At 35.2% G+C, this 13,760-nt stretch overlaps 2 protein-coding genes across 3 annotated transcripts; both read right to left on the reverse strand.

Moving 5' to 3' along the window:
• Positions 1–1,896: 1,896 nt before the first annotated feature.
• On the reverse strand, positions 1,897–5,307 carry LOC140967543 (elongation factor 1-alpha). Of its 2 annotated transcripts, none has more exons than XM_073428133.1 (3): positions 5,284–5,307; positions 3,476–3,957; positions 1,897–3,118 (listed from the first exon to the last, which is right to left on the reverse strand). In XM_073428133.1, exons 2-3 carry the CDS (start codon positions 3,935–3,937, stop codon positions 2,231–2,233), a joined length of 1,350 nt encoding a protein of 449 aa, XP_073284234.1. In that variant the 5' UTR covers positions 3,938–3,957; positions 5,284–5,307; the 3' UTR covers positions 1,897–2,230. The 2 variants fall into 2 exon arrangements, with proteins under 2 accessions (XP_073284234.1, XP_073284233.1); XM_073428132.1 differs by lacking the exon at positions 5,284–5,307 and adding an exon at positions 4,755–4,933.
• On the reverse strand, positions 5,286–13,622 carry LOC140967542 (uncharacterized). Its single transcript, XM_073428131.1, has 16 exons — positions 13,547–13,622; positions 13,046–13,187; positions 10,864–10,932; positions 10,616–10,774; positions 10,361–10,491; positions 10,216–10,282; positions 9,603–9,835; positions 9,469–9,520; positions 9,075–9,391; positions 8,546–8,960; positions 8,371–8,471; positions 8,102–8,145; positions 6,852–7,005; positions 6,194–6,338; positions 5,830–6,051; positions 5,286–5,470 (listed from the first exon to the last, which is right to left on the reverse strand). The coding sequence occupies exons 3-15, from the start codon at positions 10,919–10,921 to the stop codon at positions 5,957–5,959; spliced, it is 1,971 nt and encodes a 656-aa protein (XP_073284232.1). The 5' UTR covers positions 10,922–10,932; positions 13,046–13,187; positions 13,547–13,622; the 3' UTR covers positions 5,286–5,470; positions 5,830–5,956.
• Positions 13,623–13,760: the final 138 nt, after the last annotated feature.

Raw genomic sequence — 13,760 nt, forward strand, 5'->3', positions numbered from 1 at the left:
TGACTGTTTAGTCCTTTGCGGGCGCAAGAACTATATCCTGCCATTATTAAGTGCATACAGTTCACTAACTAACTGGACATTCATAAATTATGTAAAATTAATTTCTCATAAATTTTATGTCAAATTTTATTCTTTTTTTTTCTATGTTTATTTTTGGGTGGACTACTGTCAAGTCCTATTATGCAGCGTAATTGATATTTTATTATCTATGAATGTAGAACTTATTTAAATAAATACGTAATAATTTTAACATGTAACTACTAATTAAACTCTAATTGATTTATTTATGTATCTTTTGATAAAAATTTAAATAAAAATTTAAATAAATAAATATATATATATATATATTCAAAAAATGTATATATATTATATTTTTGTTGGGGGTGAAACATTCGGAGAAGTGAAATTTTATACATTTGTGAAAAAAAGAAATATATTTTCTATTATAATTGCACAATGAGAATAAGATTTGTTAAGTTATTTATATTGGTATCTTGATCGCTTCATTCAATTGAGTGGGAAAAACTTGGGGTAAAAGAGGATTTTTTTTCCATCATTTTCTCTAACGATTTCACTTATAAAATATGTGTGGAAATAATTGATATAATATATGTTTATATATTTCAATCCATGCTTTTATTTTTTATACAATCTAAACTGAATTTGGGGAAAAATATTACTAAAAACATATATATATATATATTAGAAATAAATAAAATATAATTATAAATGATTGGATTATTTTGAATAATTTAAAAAATAATTATGTATTTTTACTCATATAATAATAAAAAAAGTTGTAGCTAAAAGAAATAAAAGTTTCACTATAATTCCAAGAGTTTCTTCTTTAAGTAATAGTAATAATAATAAATAGATGATGTACGACCTACGAGCCAAAAAAAAATATTTCTAGAACACAATATCTCAAAACCCGTAAATTTTGAGAATAAATAGTTTTAATTGTCTAACTTTATTATTTTCAAGTGATGAAACACACTACGTTGCATTTGTAAGTCGAATCAAATTATATAATTTTACATTTGGCTAAATAAATTTATATTATTATTTATTCAATTTTTATCTATCATTAAAATCGTGGAATTTGGAACGAATCATGAACTCTGTAAATGGACGATACGTAGGCACAGGCACTCCAGGAGCAGAATTCGATGCCACTGTCCTTCTACCTTGACCAGATACATAAACATATGAAAGATCTCTAGGGATTATCATTGTTTAGTACATTAATTATTAATTAAATATCTTAAAAGACTGGTAAACGTAATTTTGAACAAATATTAAAATTTAAAAATATGATTTTTTTTAAAGAATTTACACATTACAATAATATAGTACAAATATATAAAAAAAAGGTCTGTATTTCATCACCGCCCATCAGTCATCGGATATTAGATTTTAGTACGATTGGATGTTCAAGTTTGAATCTTTAAAAATAACTATCATTAGGAAAATATTTTGGCGGATTATATTATATTAAAGATATTTATTTAGATATTTTATACTTATTAGCAATAACATTTAAGAAAAACAAAAGTACAAGAATAAGTATAAATATAAATAGATATACACACATAGAAAATTCCGACTCCCGGTATTTCAAACATCTACATTATCTTATTAGACATAGTAATTAATTTTAGCCTTTAAAAATTATAAAATTCTTCTAAAATTTATCTAATAAGCTGGAATTAATCCTGGCCTTTAAAATATATAAATTCTTCTAAAACTTCTCTCATACACTTGAATGTGAAAAGATTAGCGAGTAAAAACTTAAAATACATAACTATATTTTACAAAAAAAATTATATCTTACAGCAAGATTGATTTACTATATATATAAATATAAATATTATATATGCACAAATAAAAATGGGAGAAAAAAACCGAACAGACGCAAATTACAACGCAAACATTACCGGAAACCCCAAGTCACATCAAGTGGCACATTTGGTCCCATGTCAAACTCAACTCAATTTATGACATTGTCAAGTACAAAAAACAAGAATACACGCCACCGGCGATCCAGCACCCAATTCTGAGAGCCACAACCGCCGCACAACGAAGGAAGAACACTTTGACAGAAAGAGAAAAAACACGATGCAAGACCAAACACGAAAATATCAACCGCATGAAGAAGAAACAGAACGTTTTCAACGTTGCAACTGTAAATTTTGAAACAAATATGAAAGCTGAAGCATGACCTTAAAAGTCATTTGGCACCCTTCTTGGCTGCTGCCTTCGTCACCTTAGCTCCAGTCGGGTCTTTCTTTTCCACACTCTTGATCACACCAACAGCAACAGTCTGACGCATGTCCCTAACCGCGAAACGTCCCAATGGTGGGTACTCGGAGAAGGTCTCCACAACCATGGGTTTTGTGGGAATCATCTTGACAAGCCCAGCATCACCATTCTTCAAGAATTTAGGTTCTTTCTCGAGCTCCTTGCCAGATCGACGGTCAATCTTGGTCACAAGCTCTGCAAATTTCACAGCGATGTGAGAAGTGTGGCAATCAAGAACGGGTGCGTAACCGTTGCCGATCTGGCCAGGGTGGTTCATGATAATGACTTGGGATGTGAAATTTGCAGCTTCCTTAGCAGGATCATCCTTTGAGTTGGATGCAACGAAACCACGCTTGAGATCTTTAACAGCTACATTCTTCACGTTGAAGCCAACATTGTCACCGGGGAGCGCTTCAGGGAGGGCCTCATGGTGCATTTCAACAGACTTGACCTCAGTCGTCAGCCCTGTTGGACCAAAGGTAACAACCATGCCTGGTTTGATGACACCAGTTTCCACTCTTCCCACAGGGACAGTACCAATACCGCCAATCTTGTATACATCTTGCAGAGGGAGACGGAGAGGTTTGTCGGAGGGCCTCTTGGGCTCTTGGATCAAGTCGAGAGCTTCCAGGAGGGTTGGTCCTTTGTACCATTCAAGATTGGTCGACCTCTCGATCATGTTGTCACCCTCGAAACCAGAGATCGGAACAAAAGGAATCTTATCAGGGTTGTACCCAACCTTCTTCAAGTAGGAAGAAACTTCCTTCACAATTTCATCATACCTTGCCTTGGAGTACTTGGGAGTGGTGGCATCCATCTAAAATACACAAAGATTGTGATAAATTAGCGCCACACATACGAGCTAAGCATCCATCAAAAATACACAAAAGCATGCTCCTCAAACAAAGGGCATGATTACCAGAAAATAATCGATGTAAACAGCTCTTATCAGAAGAAGCCAACAAATCTTCAAGTGTCAAATGGAAAACAAAAATTACAGGCAGCTCAATCTCAATTCTGTAAATGCTCAAAAATCTAATAGAAAAGAGTAAGAATAAAACTTTACCAACATTATTTAGAAGAAGTATATAAAATGATTAAAACATTCCACAACCATGTTCACTCAAAATAGCTAATCTAAACACTAACTAGGAACTCATGAAAAGCTGTATACCTTGTTACAGCAGCATATCATTTGCTTAACTCCAAGCGTAAAAGCCAGAAGTGCATGCTCACGTGTTTGACCATCCTTAGAAATACCTGCCTCAAAACCACCAGTGGTTGAATCGATGATGAGCACAGCACAATCGGCCTGAGAAGTACCCGTAATCATGTTCTTAATGAAGTCACGGTGACCAGGAGCATCAATGACAGTGCAGTAGTATTTGGTAGTCTCGAACTTCCACAGAGCAATATCTATGGTTATACCACGCTCACGCTCAGCCTTGAGCTTGTCAAGCACCCATGCATACTTGAAGGATCTCTTGTTCATCTCGGCAGCTTCCTTCTCAAACCTCTCAATCACACGCTTGTCAATACCACCGAGCTTGTAGATAAGATGTCCAGTGGTAGTTGACTTCCCGGAGTCGACATGGCCAATGACCACAATGTTGATGTGAACCTTCTCCTTACCCATATTAGCTACTGAGAGTAAAGCTGCAGCAATGTAAATCAATGTCAATGAGAAATATTTGTTCAACATCAAATATGACAATAACGGGTTTTACATTTGGATAATTTGAAGGTTGAATTTTGGGAAGAGTTGACACTCAGAAATCAAAGGAATATGAAAGCAAAACAAATGGAATGAAAAAATATTGTCAATTTGCAAAAATTACAGACAAAGTAGTCCGAGAATCGAATCTCCGACAAAATTTAGACCATATGACCGAAATAATCAACCTAACGTTTTGATTAAAAAATAAAAAACGTTCACTCACTTACAATTTACAATTTACAATTTACAATATGCACCGACCACTTGCGACTTCTAAAATAATACATAATAAATGAACAAGCTTCTAACTAAAATATCCCAACACAAATTCTAAAAAACTTGAACTGTAACGAGGGAAAACGATCCCGATCTATAGGTTTCCAAAAGGTTGATTATGTGGGAGTATTCGAAGAAATTCTAAAACCTTCCTATAGATTGTCGAAACTTCAAAATTAAAGAATTTCTCAATTCGAAATAAAAAGCTGCAATCAGAAATAGCTTACAAAAAATAAACATGAGGAAAAAATGGGTAAACTCGACGACACATACGAACAAACACAGATTCTCATATTCTATCGATCACAACTCTTACATACTTATTAATTCTACAATCAAAATAACACGTAAATTAACAATAGAACACTAAAAAATCCAAAAACAACGAATTTCATATGTCAAAGACATAGAAAGAAGATCTGAAATAGAAAATGGCATAATTCATATGCAAATTACTTACCTTCGTAGAAAAATTAACCGAGTCAGAGGATGGGAATTGTGATATTTTTGGGGCTCCGGAGTGCTGCTCTATTTATAGTGCAAATGAGCGAGCTAGGGTTTTGGCACATATTTCATCTACTGATCGGACGTATTTGCCCTGGTTGTCACCGATAGGAAGTCGGTCAAGTTCTTTCGCTACTTAAGCCCAAAACAGGAACACACGCCATAATTTTATATTTTATATATTTAGTTTAATTATGATATTTTTATAAAACTAATATAAAAAAATTAATTTTTATAAATGTAAACATAGAAAAAACATCATGTCAATTTAAATAAAATGGATATAAGTAATTATAAAATAAAATAAATTGTAAATTATGATTAGATCTGCAGTGAAGCTGTAGCAAATCCGATCAATAGATCTATAACTACTTCCTCTATCATTTTATAACACAATATTCTCTAATACAAGTGGTCATTAAACCAAAATTTGGAACCTAATGTAAAAAATAAATTTAAATTTAAGCAATGGCAGGCGGATTCACAGTTACTAAAGGACAAAAAAGAATGTGTTTGCCAGCATCATGCATCAGTCTTATACTGGCTCCATCTAAACAAATCATCCTCACTGTCATATAACTTCAAAGGGCTTCCATCTTCTGCCAAGTCTTGCCCTATGTCTTCTTCTTTCTCTTGTTCCTCGATCTGCTGTCCATTCTTAGCTTCTTCATCCTTCACAGAGAGACAAATGAACAGTGAATTAGAAGCCACGGATATTAAATATTTCTCATTTCTTCTAACAAATTGAACTTCTAGCCAACAAGTAGTCATTGGGGAACTGCGTTGGAGTGGCACCACCAATTATTAATAAAAGAAGGTTCCATGCGCAAATTGCTCAAGGAAATAAAAACCGGTTATGAGCGAAGGACGTGTCAGAAACTACAAACATTAAATGGTTTGTATCTCTATCAACTTAAGCACTTGTATGCTGCAATCATGGGATGATTATCATTCAAGCATTTGTTCGATGCAGTCATCCGATAAAAAAAGACTGTTCGGAACTATTAGGGATAAAGGGAAAATGGCATTACATTGACATCGGAAACATCAGGAATTCCCTCATCTGCCACATCATTATCTCCCAACTCAGTAGAGCCATTTTTATCACCATTCTCATTTTCTTCAGCTGCTATTTGTTGTAGCCGCACAATCACTGCTTCAAAATGGGAATGATCTGCACAACATAAAGCACAAAACAATATTTACATTAAGATGTTGTAGCCTCACAATCACTGCTTCAAAATGGGAATGATCTGCACAACATAAAGCACAAAACAATATTTAAATTCAAACCAGCAGATTTAAATTTTTAACATCCTTGGACTTCTTAGGTAATTTTCTTTCTGCAAACCCAACAGTTGATAAAGGGTGTCTGAAATTACAGCACATGCATACCTTTAGCTCGATTTGTCAAAGCATCACGAAGCCTCAATGGTTGCTGTCGCTCTTCTTTTTTGTATTTCAGCTTTACTTGACGACGTGTACGACCAGGAAAAAGTTGTTGAATCAAAGAAAGGTCTGTCCCAAACTGTCTCACACCCTGAAGTGGGAGATGGGTACAAATAGAAACCAAATCTTACGAAGGTCTTAGTTGCTAATGACGTGAAAATAACTGTCCCACATAAGGAATATTCTACCAATAAATTTGGAAAGAAAATGCCACGAGTATGCAAGAAATTGACTTGAAATTACTCTAGAAAGGCATGAAAGTTGAGAAAAATACATTAACTCTATTCCATTTTAACATGCATTTGAATACACAACTCATGAGAAATGCATCAATTTCCGTCAAAAAGGGATATCACAGCAAGATTGGTATTATTCATTGTACCCCTGATCATCATTTTAACATTGTCACATTTACGTCTATTTAAACTATGTTCAGTGCCCCCATGAATAACAACAGAAACAAGCCTCTTGCAGTGAGATCATAGCCAAATCTAGTCTTATGGCCCAAATTCTCTGTGTGCTTCATAAATCAGTACAGAATCATAAACTAATCAACTCTCAGTTTCTTTTTATGAAAACATATTCAAGTTCTAAAAACAAGTACCTCATAGAACAATTCAGTGTCCTGTTTTGACCATCGTGTAATTGGTGTTCTATCCATGTAAGTTTGATAGTTGAAATAGGTGCCGCTCTCTTCAACCCTAGGACTTAAATGTCCATCATTATCTTCATTGAAGAACTCAAAAGAGTTATCATGACTGCAAAACACAAATAACAAGATGTGTGCTATGATGGGTTAGACTGGATATAATACAGTTCAACAACATGCTGTAAACATATTGAGTTGTTTCTAGTATAAAATAAAGAGACTTGATAGATAATGGTAAAACTTTTTCTCAAACTGACTATATAAGAAAAATAATAGCATTGTGCTGTTTGAAATGAAGTCTTCATAGATGCTAGGACTGACAAAGTGAACATCAGAAGTAACATTTCGTGAAGCTGAGCTTTTTATATATATCGGTTACCTCGCATAATGCAAAAAGAAAGAGCGAGAATTCTAGAATATAACACGAAACCGACAAAACCAAATTCATTATTTTACAGGAGTATAGGAAGCCCTCATTTCAACGGAAAATAATATCGTGCCTAACTAACAAGAATATCTAGGAACAAAAAGAATGTCATACTTTCCCTAAAACAATTAGGACCACTAATTTGTCAGGCCAGCTCTCTCATTTTTGAAAAGTTAGAATCCATGAATAGACGAGTAAATTACTCACATGCCACAAGCCACAACTCAATTTTAAATCATCATATTGACTTTGAAATATGCAATCCACAAGGATACAAGAAATATGGTGCATCCATATTGCTAAGACGCTGAGAAATTGAAATTAAGGAGATTATTCAATGCAATATCTATCTCAGCTTCAATACGAACAACACATGTCTTGAAAAATTGAATGCCCACAATTTCCTCACCGGTTTAATTTTTGCAAGAAAATATCATAAGAAGCATGGCCTCAATTATTTTCTATTTTGTAAAAAACTAAAGTAATTATAATGCCTTGTTTTCTTATATACGCATCATGAAATTCAACATCCCCCACTGACTCAATTCCTGCGAAAGCAAAGATGATACATCAATATTATTATTACATCAATATTATTATTTCCCTCCAGGAAAGATTGTATCATTAAGATCCAAAACTTCAAGAATGCGGATCCGGGAATTTGCATTCAAACAAGAGATCGTGTGTAACACAAATTAACTATGCCGAGAGAACGAGCTATTTGTTAGCACATACGGGACCAAACACCTTGACTAGGATCTGAATGACATATTATTACCTCGGTTTTGTTGAGGGTGCTCCTGCTACTGATTCTTCTTTTTTCTGTATAATGTAAATTAAAATATCACACCTCCGATGCATAAAAAATCAACCAGAAAAACTGACCAGAACACAAAGTTTATAATGAATGCCGCAAGTAGAAGTAGCGGCAATATAAATATATTAGTAAGGTAATCTTGATATTTCTCTTGTCACCGTTCATATTTCCTTCATTCATAATAATTAGCCCCAAGCTAAAAAAAGAGGTATGATGTGCAACACGCTTACCATCTGCCGCTCCTTGTGCTCTGCAAGCAGAATTAAATCCCTAAGAGGCACCTTTTGGTAATCAATTTCATCTTCTGGCGTTTCAAGCAAAACCCTGTCCACTATCACAAAGATTTCTGGTCAAAAATATCATCAGGAATCAAAACCAAAGCTCTCAGTCTAAATTAACAACTACCTTTTCTTCTCCGTGTAGAATGCGAGAACTTTTTAGGCTTTGCATCAACATCCTGCTCTGAGGCTCCCTTGGAATTCTTCCGCTTTCTAACAGTTTTTTCTTTTTCGCTATCTTGTTTTTTAGACTTCCTTTTCGTCTTTTTTGTTACAAATTCGCTGCCCTCTTGATATTCCTCATTGTTAATGTTGTCCTCTAGAGCAGAACTGCCAAGACATTCATCTGCAGACACCCTACCAGCAAGAATCTCATCTTCTGACTCATCAACTAGTTCGCATATATTTGTTTTGGGTTTTCGTGGCCTTAAAGATCTACCAGGTTCATTTTCTCGAGTGGATGTGAAAACGTTTTCCTGTGGTTGAGAAGAATCTGATGCAGCAGGAGCATCGTTTTTTCTTGCCTTTGCCCTGCGTGAATCCTAGCAGATATACATCCAAAACACAAGAACATTTAGCAAAGAGTGAATCATGGACCACATAGAAGAAGAAGAAAACAGATGTCAACAAATCAAACGGTAATATGTAAAGTTTACAAGTTTAGCAGGAAATTCTGGGACGCTGTCAGGATGGATGCCTGAAACCAACTGGTTCATTTCCATGAGATTCATGGATCCATCATTCACAGGCAGATCAGAGGTAGCATCAACAGGAATGGCGGGAGTAAATCCTATGGATGAAAGATCGAGAACATCCTCATGTTCAAATGCAGGAAGCGGTTCCTTATTAGCAAAATTAATTTCAGAGGAAACCTGTTGTGGACAAAATGGGCTAGAAACAGACTCGATTCTGCGTTGATATATCTCCTGCATTTTCAATTTTGGCTTGGGGTGAAATTTTCCAGTTCTCTTGTCTGCCCACCGATTATAATATCAAAATCTAATATTGGAAACAAACATAAGCTTATAAAGTAGTATAAAAATTGCATACCAGATCTAGTAATTAACTCGGACACGTTTTCCATATCCATGACATCCATTTCCTGCAGTTAGCCAACTTTCAGCACAAACTATAGAAATACAAGAATCAAGATTTAGAGGTTAAGAAAGAGTGAGTAGAACTAGCATATCAGTTCTTACGTTGGTTTCGATTACTCCGTTGTCCATATGACAAACTCCATCACTGCTTAAAACAGTACATTCCCCAACAGACAAAGGAAATGATAGTGCGTCACTTTCTTTACTTGCCTGGTTTGAGTCATCAACAGATGAAAGAACTGGAATAGCAAGCCCCCCTTCTCCATCATGATAGTTGGGGACATTAAAACTTCTTGTCTCTTGAGGATGAATATTACCTTCTGCAAGGTTATTGTTGACAAACAAATGCTTAGGTGTTAATCAATTAGCATCGTTTCAGGAGTTAATTAGGATGAAATTGTAGGAAATTAACTATTTGTAAATCTTTGCAATCAGCATTTACGGATATTGTTACAATAATTATTTGTATCTTTTGCACTATAAATAATTGTCAGTGAAAAAAGGGAACTACAACCTTATTATCCTTCAACATTTTTTGTCAATTTATTTCAACAGTTATAACGTAATTCATGTTATAAAATAAGTGTCTATTTGATCACCAATTTCATCAAAAGAGAACTAGACGAGCATCAGGCAATCTAATAGAAGAAATAGTAACTTAAGAATAGAGGATAACCAATAGAAGGAACTTCTTGCTTACCGATATCTGAAGCAGTGTGAGGAATAAAATCATCAAGGGAATCCAATCCAACAAAAATATCAGCATTCTGAAAATCGGTAAATATACGTGTCAGCATATTAAAATCAATAGGTGCAACAAGATATAAGGTACTCAACTCACTGACCGACTTCTCCATGCAAGAATGCCAGCCTCCACTATCATTGGGCACAACATCCAAACCAGACTGCAAACTAACAGTTGAGTTGGCAACCTTCTCATCCAAGAAGCTCACTGACCCATAATTCCACTGATCATCTGTAAAGACACCAATTATTGTCTCAAAATCTACGTAAAACACAGCACCAACGATAACGTAATAATGTTTATTCTCTGAATAACTAAAAATTAAAGCATCCCATTTTCATTCAGAAATACTAACTATGTTCTGATGGCTTTGCAATTGTCGCAGGCTCACTTATCTCGCTCTCTACAACCTCATTTACTAGTGCTGCAGTAGAGGAAGAAATCAAAGTTGGGGTAGAGTCATTTCTTGGTGTTCGTAACTTTGCCTTAGGCTGGAACTTCCCGGTGGGTCGAGCTGCAGAAGTGTTGAAGTTAGCGTCATCACTTATTAATCAGTAAAAAACACACCAGAAAGAAAGGCAACAAGAAAACTAAACATTTTACCATTCTTTATAGGTCCAACAGCAAAAATGTCATCCAATGGATCCAAATCAATCCCCATCTATGCATGTGCTGAGTCAAAATGAATTTAGTAAGTAAAACCACCAGGACAAAAAGTTTAAGGTCTCAGACAAACTAACAATATAAAATTTTCTAAAAGCTTAGAACAAAAAAAGGTTGAAACTAAAGAAAAATAAGGACACATTTCAAAGTTATATGATATATCTAATCATAAACATATGAACTGCATCTCAGAAGATTTAAAACCAATGACAAAATTTAAAAACTAAAATAAAATTAGGTTAAGCGTGTATAAATAAGAGAGTACTAGATAGGTGACCTCATAGGAAGTTCTCGTGTGTCAAGCTGTTGATGTTGCCCCGCTTGATCTAATTGGCTAAAGACTTTAAAAGAACGACCTCAGATCTTAACGGGTAATATTGTCTCTGATGAGGATAGGACCGACGGTTGGGAAAAGGTAAGACCAATCTCTAAGGGATATGAGACAGCACCAACAGAGATACACACACTCTCCGGACTAATAGGCTTAACAGCCCGACCCACTAGCACCCAAATAGGTGCACTCTACGTTGCTGTCACGAGTGTAAGAAAATAAAGTTGTGTTTTGACTAACCGTTATAACTTTTGGCCTAGTGGTAAGCGTTTGCTCCTAACAATTGGTATCAGAACGAGGTCATGTGCTCAAGTCTCCCAATAAGTATATTTCTATTCTTCTTGAGGGGGATGTTTGGCTTATTATGATAGGCGACCTCGTGGAAACTTCCCGTGCGTCAAGCTGCTGACGTTACACCGCTTGATCTAGTTGGCTAAGTAAACCATAAAAGAGTTACATCCTATCTTAATTGGTAATATTGTCTTTGCTGGAAACAGGGCCGACGATAGATAATGGATAAGACTGATATCTAAGATATACAAGACGACACTAAAAGATAGACACGCATCTCCCCGGACTCATAGCCCTAACGGCCCGACACATTAACCCACAAGTAGGTGCACCCTGTATTGTCACGAGTATAAGAAAATAAAGTTGAGTTTTTGCTAACAACTATAACTTTTGACCTAGTGTGTTGTCACAAAATTCTTTATTTCGCGCCGATCATTATCATTGGTTGCATAAAGGTAGAATCTATTGCTCTCATCAAAACAAAATCGTTGCTCCCAAATTCAACCCTAAATATCAACCTTAGAGCTGAATGTTTACAGCAAAGAGTGATATTAACCTTTGAATTGGCAAAATAAGAAAAGAGAGAACTAAAGGTTATCCACTGTCAAGGTTTGATTTTTCACTTCTGGTTATAGCATCACCTTATGTCTAAACGGCGGATAGGCCGTAGAGGTGGGCGCGGGTCAGGTTTCTCGGGATCAGTTTTTTCCTGGTTGGGTACCCGAAAGCTTTGGTTACAAAAAAACTACCCAAACACAAGAAACTCACAAGCAGACATTTGGGTACCCGGAAAATATGGCTTCGAAACAGCCAGAACGTTCGATCAAAGTATGAGGTATATATTGTTCTCCGTGTCAATTTTGCATGATGTTCTAAAGCCTCCAGAACTCAGAACATCCAATCAAAGGTTACAATTACATAAATGAAACCCTGATCATTAATAAAAACGAATTTTCAGCAAAAGCAGTACCGAAATTCCCAATCTACAGGCAGTAAATGGAACAAAATCAAATTAAAATACAATAGTAACTCACGAGATGATATTGAAGGTTTGTTGGTGGTGGATGAAAGTAGGTAAATGAGGTATTTGCAACATATGGGATTTGAGTGGGTATTCCCAGCATCGTCAAGAGACATGTTTATTTTGGAGCATGGATCTCTCACTGGAAAGGGGCTGAAAGATTTCTGGTGCATAATAGTTCACTGTGTATTTTGGTCTATTTGGTTGGAGCGTAATAACAGACTATTCAGTGACATAGAAGACACGAGTGATGAAGTATGGGAGAAGATCAGATTCCGGGTGGCGACATGGACGATTAACGTACCAATGTTCCGGAATTATTTTATTTCGGATTTAGTTAGGGACTGGTGTTATATCTTTTGTTCAACGAATACTGGTTTTAGGTAGTTGTGGCATTCCGTGGATGGCTCATCCACTTGCTTTGTAATCTTAATACTAAATTATTACAATGAATTTTAGTTTCTGATAAAAAAAAAAAAGAGATGATATTGAAGGTCAGTGACACAGTGTGGAAGCAAGGGAGAATGCCAGTGAACCTAGCCGAGAGAGGCAGCTAGGGGTGAGCATTCGGTTAAAACTGAACCGACCAAACTAAAATTTTTTCCAACCAATTTTCACAACCTAAATAACCGATATTTAAAAAACAAATAATAATATCTTGAATTTTCAATTTTTTGTCAAAGCTGAACGAAAGTGGTGTCAAAACAGAACTAAAAATAAAACAAATTGATAGATCAACGGGTAGAGTATGCATTTCAACAGAGTTCGTGATTTAACAATTAAAGATAACATCTTTTAAGCTAGAGTCCAATAATTCTAGCTCCATTTTCGAAATAAACTTAAACTTAATACAGAAAATTGAAACATAAACTTATACATCTTCATCAATTGCTCAAAATACAGTAAATACTCAGCTTTAGCAAATACTAATTAAATAAACAAGAGAAAGAAGAACGAGAAATAAAAGAAAAGGGATTTACCTTTAAAACGTGCAGATTTTCTGTTTTCTTCGATTTAGTTAGGTTTAGATCGACCATGGGAGCAGGGAGTTCGGACGATGAAGATGAAACTTGAAAAAGCTTAAGTGGATTTCTTTGTATGATTAAGTGAGCCCACTATCAATTTTTTCTAAAGGCCCAACATGAATAAAATCAAAAGAATCAGGCCCTATCCCGGATCCCCGATTAAGTATTA

This window comes from Primulina huaijiensis, unplaced genomic scaffold (assembly GCF_012295235.1).
Source record: "Primulina huaijiensis isolate GDHJ02 unplaced genomic scaffold, ASM1229523v2 scaffold25443, whole genome shotgun sequence".
NCBI classification, from domain to species: Eukaryota; Viridiplantae; Streptophyta; class Magnoliopsida; order Lamiales; family Gesneriaceae; genus Primulina; species Primulina huaijiensis.